General features: G+C 44.4%; 1 protein-coding gene across 3 annotated transcripts in view; it reads left to right on the top strand.

Annotated features, from left to right (window-relative positions):
• Nucleotides 1–16,561, top strand: part of DPP8 (dipeptidyl peptidase 8) — a 42,236-nt gene extending 25,675 nt beyond the window's left edge. For all 3 annotated transcript variants that reach the window (XM_088452747.1, XM_088452746.1, XM_088452748.1), the window contains exons 12-20: nucleotides 395–474; nucleotides 1,882–2,034; nucleotides 2,621–2,756; nucleotides 3,450–3,595; nucleotides 3,948–4,094; nucleotides 4,603–4,755; nucleotides 5,505–5,647; nucleotides 6,066–6,177; nucleotides 14,094–16,561. In XM_088452747.1, coding sequence (XP_088308873.1) covers nucleotides 395–474; nucleotides 1,882–2,034; nucleotides 2,621–2,756; nucleotides 3,450–3,595; nucleotides 3,948–4,094; nucleotides 4,603–4,755; nucleotides 5,505–5,647; nucleotides 6,066–6,177; nucleotides 14,094–14,216 — 1,193 coding nt within the window. In that variant the 3' untranslated portion in view covers nucleotides 14,217–16,561. The remainder of the gene's footprint in view (nucleotides 1–394; nucleotides 475–1,881; nucleotides 2,035–2,620; nucleotides 2,757–3,449; nucleotides 3,596–3,947; nucleotides 4,095–4,602; nucleotides 4,756–5,504; nucleotides 5,648–6,065; nucleotides 6,178–14,093) is intronic.
• Nucleotides 16,562–16,825: the final 264 nt, after the last annotated feature.

Here is a 16,825-nt window from a genome sequence, read left to right as displayed (position 1 = left end):
ATATGTTTATAAAAAGTTTCTTTTAAGAGCAGTACAATATACAGTACTAATGTTATGTTGGTGATGGCTACAACGTACCTAATGAAAGCACAGATTTAATGAGCGAAGCAGCAAGCCATTGAACAATAATACGATGGCACCATTGTCATATTCAAATAACCACTTACACCTTCCATCTTATCATTGGACATCTGTATTCTGAGTTCTGACGTGCATTGGTATTCCCTAATAAGATTGCAGCAAAGCAAAGTGAGCTTTTCTGGGTGGGGGCGGGGAAGATTAGTGCTTGGCAGTTGAGCAGTGATAGGTTAATTGTAATTAAATTAAGTTAATGATTTTTCAGTGTCCCATATATGGGCTGGAGCTTTTAAATATGTGACTCTTTAACACTTAGGTGACTTCCGATGTCCGATAAAGGAGGAGGTGGCTGTGACCAGTGGAGAATGGGAGGTTCTTGGCAGGCATGGATCCACTGTAAGCTTTTTTTCATTTATTTTCTATTCCTCTTCCACCCCACCCTCTGCGCTGTGTGCCGCCTCTGCGCTGTGTGACGCCCCCGCCTCTCCGCTGTGTACAGCCTCTGCGCTGTGTGCAGCCCCTGCACTGTGTGCAGCCCCCCGCCTCTGCCACCCTCTGTGGTGTATGTAACCACCAACCGCTCTGTTCACAGAAAGTGTAGGAAAGTATTAATATGAGAGGTGTGTAAAAGATCGGAATTAGTACACACTTCTATGACCTGTATGTTTATTCCTTTTATTTATTTTTTTTTCTTTTAAATAACCAAGAGATACTTCTTTTTCTTTTTTTTTTAATGTTTTTTTGTCTTCAGAGATTCCAGCAGGTCTGCTATTAGTTATGTATTTATTATTTCAATGTAATGCTTTGAATGGAATATCTGATGGAGACCTTTCCAAAACATACTCAGGTTATCCCGGCAGTAGTCCCCTTGAGGCAAACAATCTGGGCGAGGAAGCACCCAGGGTATAAGGCTGCTGGCAAGTAGTCTGCATGGTCGGGTCTTTCCATGAGGAAAGATCTGTGTTGGGTACCCATCTGCTATATTTTACACATCTTGGGAACTCTACCCAGCCGTATTTTCGACACTCTTCCAAAGGGCAGTGTCATGCTCTCCAAGGGGCAATTCAATCATTGCTTCTATCAGGAGGTATTGTCCCAGTTCTGAAGATACAAGAAGGCTCAAATCTATTCCTAGTTCAGAAATTAGATCTGTCCTTTCGACCTACACTAAAATCTCTGCATCATCACATGCGGGTGCCCAGGTTCCTAATGGAATCTCTTAGGCCTGTTTATTACTGTCATGAAGGACAAATTTCTTGCTTTTATAGACCTCAAAGACTTTTACTTGCATATCTCAATATGGGAAGGACACCACAGCCTGCTCGGGCTTGCAGTGTCAGCGCAGTGCAACTTATTGGCCGCTTCACAGTGTAGCTCCCTGCTCGGAGCAACACCCACGGAAGGAGTATGCCGGCCACCCTCTCCCCTCACTCTCTGCAAACCCTGTCGGAGCCTCCCCCTCACTCCCAGCCCTTGTCAGAGCTTCCCCCTCGAACCCTGCACCCCCTGCACTAGAGAAAAGCATTGCAGCATCACATCCTCCCTCTCTCTTACCCGGTGCCCGCCAAACAGTTAGATGCCGGATGGGAGGGGCTGAGTGTACAATGGGCTGCTGTTTACCTACTGTGATTGGTTCGGCCAACACTACAACCCACCTCCCACCCTCAGGCTGCCTCATAATGCTGCCCTGCAATGTACATTTCAGACTTGAAATTGTCCCTCCAGTTTTGTTATTAGATGGCACCCAAACCTGTGTGCATTATTTGTCAGGGTGCTGCTTTGTAATAACTTTTTATCCTTCAGATTCGGGTTGATGAGGTGAATAAGTTGGTCTATTTTGAGGCTACAAAGGACACCCCTCTAGAGCACCATCTGTATGTGGCAAACTATGAGACACCTGGAGAGGTGACGAGACTTACAGACCTGGGCTTTTCCTATTCTTGTTGCATCAGCAAGGTAAGAGTTTTCTGATACAAAATTATTCAGTTCTAAATGAAGCTAAAATATATTTTCTCTGAGAAAAATACTGCTTTTTAAGGGGAAAATTATACCTAAAGTGAAAATTGTCGATAAGGGTAATTTACAAAAGTGCAAACATGCAGCTGCCATCGTCACGTCATTCACCTGGTTGTGCAAAATGCAACCGTGTTTTAGAATATGGATTTGCATATTGCACCAGGATGGGCCTACTGTGTTGGGTAAAATGGTTACAACTCCCACTGCTGGTAAACTTCCACCTGGCACTCATCAAGTATCACCTTAATCGTTTCTTCGCTGCCATCCTGTCCACACACTTCTGTGGCAAATAGAGTGTTGGCCCCCACTCAGAGCCAGGAACACTTAAGGCAACCCATGTGTGCGAAATGTGGTCAGCACTGTTCAACCAGCACCAACCGAGTAATTGTATTAGTCTGTATTAGTCTGTACGGGATTTTCATACAATAATAAAATGGTTTGTTAATTTGCATGGATTTGGACACTAAAAACTTTATTCGAATTAAAAAAACACTGATACAATGTTATTGTGCTTTCTCCCATTCAGCACTGCGATATGTTCATTAGTAGATATAGCAGCCAGACTCTACCACATTCAGTGCATCTTTTTAAAATAAAAGGCAGCGGCTCCGATCCAACCCAAAGGGATAAGGAATTTTGGGCTACTCTTCTCGAGTCACCAGGTGAGATGGCAGCAGATGATTTTCTTAGAAATCTGGTTATATACTGTATGTTGCAATGAAATAAGATCCTGTATCATAACTGTATTAGCGTACAGGGTGACATGGGACATACAACATGTCATTTTCTAGGGATTAGCATTTTGGTGCATTGATTTACTTGGATTATCTGTATGTTGTGCCGTGGGTAAGAGTGGTAATATTTGTTTTACAGCATAGTAGAAAATCCTGTTCGACACTATGAATCCGTTTTTAGAATATACTGTAGGAAGTACAGCTCTGTCCCAAAGGGTCATACCTATGATCTGGTATTAAGGCAATCCTGGGATCTATGGAGGATCACCACTTACCCACTGCTGCTCCTTTTGTTCCTGTGTGCTTCCGCTGGTAACACGCTGCCTGTCAGCAGGAGCATGGAGTGTCCAGCGATGTCTAATGTCCTGCCCACCAGCTTGGTGCTGTTTTGGTTACATTTATCTTTTAGGGGGCTTGGTGGGAAGGAAAATGTGTATGTTATGTTAGTTAAATTGTCAGTTTTACTCTGATATGAGGGTGAAAGTAAATACAGGTATATGAAGAAATTAGTTTGTTACTGTGTAGAATAGGGTAAACCTATATAATTGGGTATTTTATAGAGTGCACTAGTGTTTTTTATACATTTAATCTGATATTAGCATACCACTTTCCTTTCTCTAGGGACCGTCCCCGGGTACATAGCCCCAGAAATTTTCTCCTTCCCCAGTCGGACAGGATTCACTCTATACGGCATGATGTATCGGCCTCATCAGTTGCAGCCAGGGAAGAAATACCCAACTGTGCTTTTCATTTATGGGGGTCCGCAGGTGAGATCTTCCAAAAAACAAATGGCAGAGGATGGATTTGTGTTTGACTGAACTTGGGCAACTGAGAGCTGCTCTCGCCTCCTGTTTTGATGCCGGAAACTGCTCCCGTATGTTTACTTTATGTTCCTGCTTGTGGAACATGCTGGCCCTATGCAGATGCATCCCACTCATCTGGCACTAGCTATGTATGCAAGTACAGGGAATGTACAGAGCTTGTTTTCCGAATACATGCCGCTATCATTCATGGAGAGGAGGGCTGAGGCTGTTATTTCTTGTAGTGATCATCTTAATATTTAAAACACACCAGTACAGTATTGAAATCTGATGCTTGTGTGTTTCTTTGACCCCTTAGGTTCAGTTGGTCAACAATCGATTCAAAGGAGTTAAGTATTTCAGGCTGAATACCCTTGCATCGTTGGGGTACGTAGTTGTTGTAATCGACAATCGGGGTTCCTGTCATCGTGGGCTGAAGTTTGAAGGAGCTTTCAAGTATAAGATGGTGAGGACAAAGGAAGAGCTAATAGTATGATGGGAATGATTTTCTCTCACTTACTGCTTAGGATCTAATTTCCATCTGCCTGCATTGCCCTGATAGTGCCCCCTTGTGTTGCCCTGCAGTATGAGTAATGCATTATTGTAATATTAGTTAGGAAATATAAGGCCAATGCACTGTCAGAGCTGCTGGTATGAGGGGTGTCATCCCCCACTACATCAAAAAGATATGAATGAATAAATAATGCCAGCGCTAAACACGTAACAGTTATAGAATAAAATAAAGGGACGGTTTATAAGACTCAAACATTTATTAGAATATAGGTGAATAATAATAATATTCCATAAAGCTCAACATGCGATATAAATGGCTAATAGGCCATCAAAAGAATTTGTGTAGTTAAAAGAATCAGTGCACTGTATAAGATCTGGCTCCTGTACTGATTAATACTGCTCTACTCTCATTACTGTACTATGGTGACTGACCTCTACCTTTTTTTTTTTTTTCCCCATAGGGTCAAGTCGAGATAGATGATCAGGTTGAGGGATTGCAGTATCTGGCTGCTAAACATAGCTTCATAGACCTTGACCGAGTTGGTGTCCACGGTTGGTCCTATGGAGGCTATCTCTCGCTAATGGCCTTGATTCAACGACCTGACATATTCAGAGTAAGTAGCTGTAATCTCTTTTGACATAGTGACTACAGGCCTGATTCAGAGGTCTACGTTCACATTTGCAGCTGTGATCCCGCACACAACTGCTGTGCAAAAATATGCTAATGCCATAGCCGTCTGGAAAAGTATGGAGACTCCCACGTCCATCGGGTGTACAAATATGCAACGTTGTTAGCAGTCCTGACTGTTTCTATGGTTGCGCAGTATGGCCACAGGAAATAAGACACCCGAAACCATGTTTACTGCGTACTGGATCGCAGACGCAGGATGTCACATGCCCCTGAAACGGTCGCAGCATGTCTGCGTTTTCAATCGACACTCCCCATAACCTCCACCTAACAGTCCCTGACTGTCACTTTGCAAAGTAATCCTCGCCCCGAGCGGCATCGCAAAGATACCTTGGTGCGTGCGCAGTGCGACCATGATGCGTGCACAGTCAGCTAAACGCTCAACTGCGTAAAATATTAGAATAGTGTCCATGTCTGACTCGGCCCTACATATGCACTTACTTCTTGGAAGATGTATTCTTTCTATATGCATTTGTGCCTATTCTTGCTTAGTCGTGTGATGGGTCATACAATTCACTGGGAGCACCACTATGCGTAATGTATTATACTGTTGTTTTTGTATAATGGCTTGTTTTCCACCATTCATCCAATCACATTCCCTTTTTATATGCACGGTTTTCTTTTTCTTTTTCAATTCTGCCACATGTACTAATGTTTGCTGCTCCTCTAATCCAGGTGGCTATTGCTGGAGCACCCGTGACACTCTGGATTTTCTATGACACGGGATATACAGAGCGGTACATGGGCCATCCCGACCAAAATGAACATGGCTACTACCTGGGTTCTGTGGCAATGCAGGCGGAGAAATTTCCCTCTGAGTAAGTGTAACAACATCAACCACTTGGGGACGCTGGGTACTGTGGGGTACAGAGTGCAGTGACTGGAGCACTTTAAATTTGTGATCAAAAACGCAACCCCCCCCCCCCCCCCGGGTGTTGGTATATGTATTAGTGCTCAGCCAAGCAATTTTTCTACGCCAATTTTGTGTATTTGTCCCCCAAAATCTTCTCTGCTAAACCGTTTTTCATGTGGGTCACTGTTCTCGTTATATATGTAATATGTTGACTGTGTTTGAGAACCATCCAGGTTTGCGTGTGATGAAACTGTAGCCAATGTACATTCTAGCATCCCACAAACTGGATATTTGCTCAGATGAATGCCATAAGTACACAGGTCTTATTGTAGTTTGTGTCTATCTATTCTTTCAGTCATCCCTTTTTCTCTTTGCACTTTCAGACCAAGCCGCCTGCTACTCTTGCATGGTTTTCTAGATGAAAATGTGCACTTTGCCCACACAAGCATCTTGCTTAGCTTCCTGGTGCGCAGTGGAAAACCATATGACCTACAGGTGAGTATTAATGTATGTCTATGCAGAAAAGAAACACGAGAAGCATACAGGGAACAATTTGAGCATATTTAATGACACAGTACCATGAGCGCTAAATGTGCTGTAACGCACAGCTGTTACCTATTGCTTTACGTCCTAAGCTGCTCTAGAAAACTGGTGGGAACTGGTAGCTTTGGGTAATGGCACAGGAAAGGGCAATGCATCATGTTGTGAAATAAGACTTAATGAATACCATAAAGCTGAATTAAATGCAGCACTGTGGTGGCTCTACCCGTTTCACACATTATACCTAACTTCTATGGAATATTGGTTATTTTCATGGCCTGCTCAGTGGTTACTTACAGATATGGGATCCAATTTCTTGAATGTTTGGGTTTATCCATGATTTGAAGCACCACTTAAAGCATCCTAAGTCACACAAGTGACCCCTTTCTATTTACTCTACCTCTAATTTTGTCTTCATTAAGCTTTTTAAATGATTTCAGTGCTACTCTTAGCAATTGTACAATGAAACACTTTGATTCTGGTCCTGATTCATAGTTGGACGCAATTCATGTCCAAGCTCAAATTTAAAATGTGTCCTGGAAAAGAAATATAAAAAAATTGCACTTCGCTACCTGTGCAGAGTTGGCTGCAAATGCAAAGAGGCGACCAACTCTCCATGGGTAGTACAGGCAACTCCCTCCCCATGCAAGTACCATTGGGAAATGTGCCAGGAGTATGACAGGAGGAGTGGGCTTTACTGTGAGTACAAAAGATGGGCAAACACTCCGCACATGATTCATACACATTACAGAAATGACCAGAAAGTGTAGCCAGGTACCTAAGTCATATGGGGCATGTTTTAAAGCAAATTGAACAAGGCGCAAACATTGTTCACTTTTTCTTTAAAAATTGACATCCCTCGGCAGCTATCCAAAGCAAAGTAGGCTTTGTTTTAAAATACAAGTGATCAGTACACTGTAATCTTGCTATTAGATCGCAGCCTCCGCCGTTATACTGTATTTGCATATTTGGCCGTTTGTCTTGGATGCGTTCAGCGCTTCAAATGCGTCCAGTTGCCCTCATCAGCTCGCAATTTGCAACAGGGGTCGAGTACCTGTTAGTCAGCCCACTTCAAACGAGCACATTTACCCCTGCTAGGTGGCCAACTTTGCTCACGTTTCGAGTGGACATGTTCTTAATATATTTTGGCTGTGTCCACACGATCCCTTCAAACCCCCCCGTCCCAGCCCCCTCAACGTGTAAGTCGAAAATGCGTCTAAGTGGCTAGGGCAAAAGACCTCCATTGCAAATCTCTTCCCTCTGCTGGCTCGCATCCTCAACACATATCACCCCATCATTCTCTGTCCCCCCTCAGTGAAAGCTGTTGGCCATGAGGAAGGGGAAGGGGTGTGTGCGAGCCCCAGCTCCCACCGCGTATGTCTAATTGGGGACTATTATGTAGAGAGATATATAGATAAGGGATGTAGTCTGCATCCCGATGTGCGGGATGCAGACGGTAAAAATCCTGGCTCCAGAATCCTGACTGCCGGCATCCCGACAGTAAGTATCTCAGGGCTTAGGGGGAGGGTTAGGCACTAAGGCGGAGGGGGGTTAGGTTTAGGGTGCGGAAGTTAGGGGAGGAAGGGTAAGTGTTAGCGTTGGAGTACTTGCCTGATGGTGTCTGGATTCTGACTGTCGGGATGCCGCTGTCGGAATTCAGGCCGGCGGCATTCCGACCGCCGGGAACCCATACCCAACCCATAGATAGATGTGTGTTATGCTGCCCATCCACTAGCAGACAGGCAAAAGTCTGCACAATATTGTAATCGTGCAGTCGTTTCAGTCTGTGATGTGCCTACACTGAACGAGCAGTTGTTCAGTGTAGGAACATCAATCATCTGCTAACATGCTGAACCTGACGTTATCGTCTGGTTGTCCAGCATGTTTGCCCAATGATAGATGTCTAAATGACCAGCGGGAGCACGCATCGCTGGTCGTTTTAGACATTTTTGCAAACGATAGAATATCGATATCGTTCAATCGCTCAATTATATCCTCTAGTGGATGGGCACCTTTAGATTGGGAGTTGAGCTGAATTACAATTTTCCATTCTTGAATATATTGAAGCAAAACCTACTCGTTATGATTCCAATGCAAAGCAGTTTACAATATTGAATGCATTTAAGGATATATGGACTGGTCAAAAGCTTATTAAGCTCATCAGCGGAAAGAGTGGTACTTTCCCAGCTCTGCACTGTATTTATGAAGTCACATTTTGCAGAATGAGTAGAGCTTGCATCTAGAAATGGTCAAATTAATTCTGCCTTGCGCCGAACTGAGAATAGATATCATTCATATCAGTCCCTGCCTCACTGGGGTTTATAGTATTAGGGGGCAATTCAATTTAATGGGAATTGAATAGCGCCACTGAATTGAATCGCCCCCCTTTGTGCCATAATATAATCATTGTTCTGCTCTGGTTGGGGTAAAAGTTGAAACGCTTGAAGTCAAATGTGGAACAAGAATATTTCACAGAGAAGTTCTGAAAATTCTGCTCCTCTCTACAGGGCTGGTGCTGTTATGTTTGGTGCCGGCCATACAATCTTAAAATTAGTTTTGCCCTATTTTATATTTTATCATTTTGTACACATACTGTAATTCATCTTTCAATAAAATTTTATACACCAAAACTGAGGGGCATTAGTAGAAACATTTGAGTACTAAAGCTTCCTCTGCCGGGTTACATGGCAACGGCAACACAGTCCGGCAGCAGTACTCTGGGACCCCAAGGTGGTGTACAGTTGTATTAATTTCTGTCATCGGACCCTTATCGGCCTCCCTCGCACTGGCTGGCAAAAGCAGTGGTGAGTAGAGCTGCTCTTCCTGGCTAGCAGGGAGAGCAGCGGTGTAGATAAGTTACGGGTGCCCCCTGTCAATTAGGGACACCCGGTGCACTAATTGTAGCCAGGCATTAGCAAGCTGCGGCTCTAGCGCAGCAAAAGTGTCAGGCTGGGCGCAAGGCTTGGCAGCGCGGCCAGCTATGCACCGCCGCTCAGATGCCTACGCTGGGGAGTACAGCCTGAAAGGTGGCTGCCCATTGGCCCGGAGCATTTGCAGCCAGAGAGATGATACTCCCTCCACAGTTGGCGTGCTTCTCTCCAGCGGTCTCACGCCATCTTGAGACAGCGTGAGGACAGGCTGCACATCCTCCCCAGGAACCTGTGAGTTACACTGGGGGTAGTGGTGAGGGAGGATTCAGCCCAATTTGCGATTATCCTTAGCTTCCTCCCCATTGTGTTCTCTGCTCAAGTTAGACTCCAGCCTGCATGTTTTTTTTTTTGTTTGTTTTTTTTTTTCTCCTTATTCTGTCTCTGATCTCTGAAATTTTCACATGCTCACTCCGACAGTGGGGCTTTGTGTGAGACTGAGGACTCTGCTCCTAGTGTATCTGCTACGGCTCCTCCTGATACTCCAGCATGGTTTGCTACCTTAGCTGGGGCTATGTCTGAGTTATCTCAGGAAATGGCTGTCTCTCTCGGAGAGAGAGATGAGGTGACAGATCCCAGGAGTCTACTTTGGTTCAGGGTTTAGCCCGTTCTGTGGAGGCCTTAACTTAGGTCTCTTCTACATTAGAGAGGCTGGGGGACAGGATGCTGGAATCTTCTTCCAGGAGCTCTGCTAGTATGGCAAAATATCCCGCTTCTAAGCGTAATCTCCCGGCGGTATTGTAGTCGGGGGATGACTCTGAGGAGGAGTATTCTTCTCATGAAGAAGAAGAAGGGGAGTTAGAGGTGGAATCCGAGGAGGAGGTTTCCCTGGAACAATACAGGAACGCAGGGTTTTGAGGCGCTTATTTTAGCGCTTCGCAATGTGCTTAAATTCCCAGATTCTGAGGATGTGGACTCGCATGATGTTTCGCTTTTCAGCAAAAAGAGGAGGTTAGCAGTTACCTTCCCTTCATCCCCTCAATTGGAAAACCAGCTTACGCAGCGTGGAAACAGCCGGATAAGAAATTTCAGACATAAACGTTTTCTCTCTCTTTACCCTTTTGCGTCTCAGGACCGGGCGAAGTAGGAGACCTCTCCTCCGGTGGATCCTTCTAGGTTATCCAGAAAGACTGCGCTTACGGTTACAGGGGCCACGTCCTTGCGGGATAGCTCTGATATAAAATTGGAGAATTCCCTAAAGCCCATTTACTTAGCAGCTGGTGTATCTCTCCGACCAATGTGGGTTGGTGCTTGAGTTAATTAAGCTGTGGAAAAGCGGGCGGAGCAGCTGGTGGAAGGGCTTCAGTCAGATGTTCCGCATAAAGATTTGATTCCCCTGGCCGAACATTAAATAATTGCCTATATTTCTGGGGGATGCCTCTATGGATGTAGGTCAGGTCTCTTCTAAGATTTCTACCTCTCTGATTGCGGCTCGCAGAGCCCTTTGGCTTGGGTCCTGGCAGGCTGATGCTGAGTCAAAACGGGCGGTGGAGTCTTTACCATATACTGGTGATGTCTTATTCGGACCGGAGCTGGACAAGGGAGGGGGGGTCGATCTACATGCAGCCCCAAGAGGATCGTCAGCAGCAGTTCGTGGAGGAAAATCGAGGACGTCAGCCGGCTCCTGCCGTCGTCCGGAGCCCAAGACCGCAGGAAACCTGCAGCAGGACGGTCTTCCTTCCCACTTGGACGTTTGGTTTCAGACTTGTTCGGATTTTTGGGTTCAGAATCTGGTGGCTCTCTGCTAAAAGATTCAGTTTCTTTATCGCTCTCCTCCGTTTCGTTTTTTTTTTTTTACCACAGGTTTACCAGTTACCCCACAAAATCAAATGACCCTACAAGAGGCAGTTCAGAAGCTTCTAATTTCTGAAGTGATTGTTCCAGTTCCGGAGGATCAGCTTTCCCGCGGTTTTTATTCAAATCTTTTTGTGGTTCCAAAGCCAGATGGCTCAGTCTGGCCTATTATGAATCTGAAATCCTTGAATGGTTCTAGATGGGAGTCCCTGCATTCAGTGATTGCAGGACTGGAGGCAGGAGAGTTCTTGGTGTCCCTGGACATCAAGGATGCTTACCTCCACATCCCAATTTGGAAACCGCATCAGACTTTTCTCAGGTTTGCCATAAGGGATGCTCCTTAACAGTTTCGGAACCTTCTGTTCGGATTGTCTTCAGCTCCCAGGGTATTCACCAAGGTGCTGGCTGTTCTTGTTTGCCATATCCGGTCCCAGGGCGTGTCCGTTGTTCTGTATCTGGATGATATTCTCATCAAGCCCCCATCTGTTGACATTCTTCGACACGTTGCCTTGACTCATCAGGTATTAATCCAGCATGGTTGGATTTTAAACTTCAAAAAATCCCATCTGGTGCCTACCCAGCGTCTTCAGTTACTGGGCATGGTTATGTACACTGCACGCCTGAGAATCTTTCTGCCAGAAGACAAGATTCAGAGGATTCAGGATCACGTCCACTTGGTTCTCAAGCCAAAGAAGGTGTGTGTGTATTTTTGTATTCGTCTGCTGAGCAGAATGATGGCCTCGTCCGAGGCTGTGAATACCCCGACTTACAGCGTCTTCGTTTGACGGCGTGGCTGTTGAAACCACCATTCTAAGGAGTCGGGGCATCCCAGACAAAGTTGTTTCCACCATGCTTCTTGCTAGGAAGTCAATAACGGCTGCTCAGTACCATCATATATGGCGGTCTTATGTGGCCTGGTGTGAACGGCGAGAGTTCTCTGCCTCTTTTTTCCGCCTGTCCCGCCTTCTTCTTTTTCTGCAGGCGGGTCTAGATGCAGGTCTCCGGTTAGGTTCACTTAAGGTACAGGTGTCAGCCCTTTCCATATTTTTGCAGCGCAGTTTAGCTCTCCTTCCGGAGCTTCAGACCTTTTTGCAGGGCGTGCTTTGTGTCCAGCCGCCATTTGTGCCTCTTACGACCCTGTAGGATCTGAACCTAGTGTTGGATTTTCTCCAATAGCCTGTTTTCGAGCCCTTGGACGTAGAGCTTCAATTCTTGTCCTGGTAGACTGTTGTTCTTCTGGCCTTGGCCTCGGCACAGAGGGTCTCTGAGCTCAGGGCGTTATCTTGCCGTTTCTTATCTGATTTATCATGATGACTGGGCAGTGCTTCGCACTAGGCCTGATTTCTTACCTAAGGTGGTTTTGACTTTTTTACTTGAACCAGCCGATGATTGTTCCGGTATTACCAGATGCTTCTTCCCAGTCTCTGGATGTGGTTCGGACTTTGCTTATCTATTTCTCTCGTACTGAGTCCCTGTGCAAGTCAGATTCCTTATTTATTCTTTTTGATGCTGCTAGGAGAGGATGGCCAGATTCCAAGCAGACCTTGGCAAGGTGGATTAGTTTTACTATCAGTCAGGCGTATTTTGCTTCTCATAGGTCTCCACTGGAGTGTTTTGCAGGCGCCTCAGCGGTCTCCCACCCGTGACAGGAGCTTTAGGACTTGTGACTCCAGTGTCCCTTAGGAATAAGGAGAAAATGGGATTTTGGTACTTACCAGTCAAATCTTTTTCTCTGATTCCATAGGGGACACTGGACGCCCGCCTCTGCTCTGAGGCCTATATCCTCTTGGTTGGGTCTGCATGTGCTGCTTGCAGTCTGTTCTTTTTGTTCCTTGGTTCCTCCTATGTTCCATATCTTTGTGTTTACCTCTCTTTTTCAGTCTCCACTCGGGCTTGGTTAGTCTTACCTGAGTCAGGTGGGGTATAGAGGTGGAGGAGCCAGTTTTCAGTTTCAGGGTCTATACTCCAGTGTCCCCCCTATGGAATCGGAGAAAAAGATTTTACTGGTACCAAAATCCCATTTTCGGTGCAGTTTGGCAATCTACGGCCATGCTTACTATGTAATGCTGCATATGGGCACATAAATAGAAGACTTCATATTCTTAATGCTGCCCATCCACTAAGCGGTTAAACCTAGTGATTGAGCGATAGTTATCGCTCAATCGCTTGCTAATCGCTCGCGAATCGTGCAGTTTAATGTCTAATACGACCAGCAATGCGCGTGCACGCTGGTCGTATTGGACATCTATCATCGGGCAAACATGCTGGTCAACCTGACAATAACGTCAGGTTCAGCATGTTACCAGATGATTGATGAGCCTGCACTGAACGACTGCTCGCTCAGTGTAGGCACATCACAGACATTGTAATCATGCTGTCGTTTCTATGTGGTGTAGTGGACGGGCAGCATAAGCCTCACTCCTCAATGCACAACCTGATTTTACCTGCTCTCCCGTGTTGTTAAATGTTGCACATTGCGGGTGACAGCATCTTGACCATCACTTTCCAATTGAAAACGTGCCCCTTTTGTGCAGTAGTAAGTTGTAGGACATGCAGAATGCCATTTGTGCCTCAAGCCCCCACAGTCTTAAACTGGGTACACACTATACGATGTGTGCACCCAGCGACAGTGCAATGTAACGATACATCACACGCACAGTACACACTGCACAATCAGGTGTACAACGGCACAATGTGCATGTAAGTGGTTATTGTATCGTCTCATCTGCTGTGCGGAACAGCAAATGGGACGGTGTCATAAACGACGGATCGGGCGTACACACTATACGATGTGTATGATGTATCATTCTAGTCCGCTTTGGATGATTTGATTATATGGTGCGATTTATCTTATAGTGTGTGCACTACACTTTCAATAAAGACACTCATATTTTCTCAAATATTAGTACAGGAGTTGGTGAGAATGAAAATGATGGTGGATGTCAACAAGTGTTTCTGTGCCCATAGAATAGTGAGATTACCGGCAGAACACTTTTATAACTGCCACTGATGGATGAGTATTCTGATACCTGTTTATGCACAGGAGCATATTTTTTACTTTAATAAGTGAATAAATTATTAAATTAATTGTAATGACTGGTAACATTTATATGTGAACAATATACTAGTAAAGTGCTTTCTTCCTTACAGATCTATCCTCAGGAGCGTCACAGCATTCGGGTTCCTGAGTCAGGAGAACATTATGAACTGCACCTCCTGTATTACCTGCAGGAAAACCTGGGCTCTCACATAGCAGTCACCAAAGCCTTGTGAGCAAAGTGTTAATGGTGGTCACAGTGGGGTTAGGCAGTGCGGCACCCCTGCTACCACCAAAGAGAGGCCCTATATACACAGCTTGGTTCTAGACCGACCTACAGAGGAGAGGGAATTGAAGGCATAATCCCTGTACAACAGTGATATCCCAACACATTCTACCAGTGAGAGGATAAATACATGTATGGCAGCTCCTAACTGCATTTACATAGTTGGGGAGTATGTAACCCGCTACACTACGTGTCTTTTTAAAGATATTAATCGTGTCACTAAGTGTTGTTTCTTTTCATCTGCATATGGCCCCCTAGGTCTATGTCGATCAGTAAGTTGTTGTAGTGGCTATTGCGTTTGGTTTATTACCAGATTCAGAGCAAGCTCATCATACTACAGCCGATGCACTTCTACCATGGTAAAAGAGGCTGCTCATTACATTAACCCATTGGATTGCAAATGCGTTCCTTACTGCTGCATGTACTCTGCCCTTGATATGACATCAGAGTGACATGCTAATCATTAATTGATTGGTTATGCTGATCACCAATTCTCACTCATTAATAGATTGCGGTGCTTTACAGGATGTGTAAACGCTCTGCTAATGCTTTTAATGTCAGTCCAATGTGGTGGAGTCTGGCAGCAGGATGGCACTTGATCCTGGAATGGTGAATGACCCACCATGGTACTTCTGCCACTTGGGGAATGCAGGGAGAGGGGCAGGCGGATGCAACTTTCATTCCCTGCTATATGAAAATTTGTAAAACAAACATAGCCCTTATGGTATAAAGGTGCTGAATGTTGCCTGTGGATCATGATTTTAGAGCACACTGTTCATCATTATTGTGCACGTTTTGGAGTGCCTTTTTTTTTTTTTTTTTTCACCCCTTCTCTTTTGGTCCTGATAGCTGAGGTCATGCAGAATTTCCTTGCATGAGTTCTTGACCTGGAGTTGCATATAACATATCTGTCTCTCCAAACAGTGTATACACCTCCCATGCTCTCCATTACAGTTACATTTTCAGCTACACTTTTCATTTTGCAATTAAGGCAATGAACAGCATTGCAGCTGCAGCTATCCATTCACTCCCCAGTGGCAGAAAATCCCCACTTACCTGTCTGATGATTGCTGCTCCTCTACTTCCTTGAGGTAATATAGCATTGCTCGCGTTTTGTAGGACCATCGTGCAGTGCCAGGGTTCCACTCTAGAGGTGGTTTATACACTTCACCTGTAATGTAAAGCACTTTACATGTTATAAAAAGGTGCTAATTGAACTACTTGAACATAATTCATCTTTCCAAAGCCCATTGCTTTGAAATGCATCTTATGAAAAGTCTGTGGCAGTTTTTTGAAGCAAGACTAGTGTGGTAGGTGTAACCTGCTACTTCACTACTTAATTTATGTCTCTTCCTCCTTTCCCTCCTGTACAAACTGTCGTAATACAATCCCGACTGCTGTTATACCTCACTCTGTCTTCTCACAATATTTTGTAGCATGGTGTATAATGCCTTTCTATTTTAACATGGAACTCGGTCACCGATGATTTAAAAAAATATACTTGGACAATGTTGTACATTTTTTAAGCCTGTTATCTGCATCAATTTAAATAGAGTGGAACCTTTTGTGAATCTAAATTCTTTTCACCCTTCCTTTCAATTTTCAAAAATGATCCCAAACTTAGGTGAACTTAAAATTAATAGATTTTTCCCATGATTTCACAATGTGCTGCACAGTGAGAGCTATACAGCCTCATTCTCCAGGAGATCACTTGTCTGCTGCTGTATTCTTACATTTGGTCCTACCTTTGTGCATCCCTTTATGGACAGGAGAACACACGAAATCCGTGAGGTGCTTGATGACTGACAGCACCCCCATTAAGTAAGGTCATATTGTGGAAGAGTTCATTCAAATATAGTTTTTAGTAATATAAATACTGATAAATACACATTTAAATTATTATTGAACATTGTCCTAGAATTGTTGGTAAGTACCTGTAGTTAAAGGTATAATTGGCTGAATTCCGCCTCGCCTTGTCCTTGCCTTTAAAGCTTAAAGGCTTGACGTGCAGGGGGATGTTGGATATCTTAGTTTTACTGTTGTCAGCCCAAGTGGGACAAATTTCTGTCTCCCTCCTTCAGTGATAATGTACAAATTTCTAGAATGTCAAGTGTTTTAAACTAAACTGTAATTATACGAATTTTTATTTTAATTGTTAAATCTTCAACTGTTATTCTCATCATGTCACTGTCATTAATGCAGTATGCTCTCTTCTCACACAAACTCTTTTAAAGGTGCCATATTCTGCTGTTTGAAAACTAGAGATACTATAGTCTTTAAAAAAGAGGGAAAACATTTGGTCTGTGTCTTTGATTATTTCACAAACTGCTGTTGGTTACGATTCTTTTAATGACACAAATGGGTTGAGTGCTTATGGAAGCTGAAGTAACCATTTTGTGTTTTCTCTTAAGAATCAAAAAAATGCTTTCATCATCTGTATCCCCACAAAGGTTTAGAACCAGACGGCTACACCTATTCCTTTCAGGCAAATCCATTACTATGTTTCGTGATTGCCAAATTATCCCTTCTACAGTATGTGGGCACATCCCCTATACACAG

Source organism: Taudactylus pleione, unplaced genomic scaffold (genome assembly GCF_031769625.1).
Source record: "Taudactylus pleione unplaced genomic scaffold, aTauple2 ptg000556l, whole genome shotgun sequence".
NCBI lineage: Eukaryota > Metazoa > Chordata > Amphibia > Anura > Myobatrachidae > Taudactylus > Taudactylus pleione.
The sequence above is the reverse complement of the archived record's forward strand: the minus strand, read 5'-3'. Positions and strand labels throughout refer to the sequence as shown.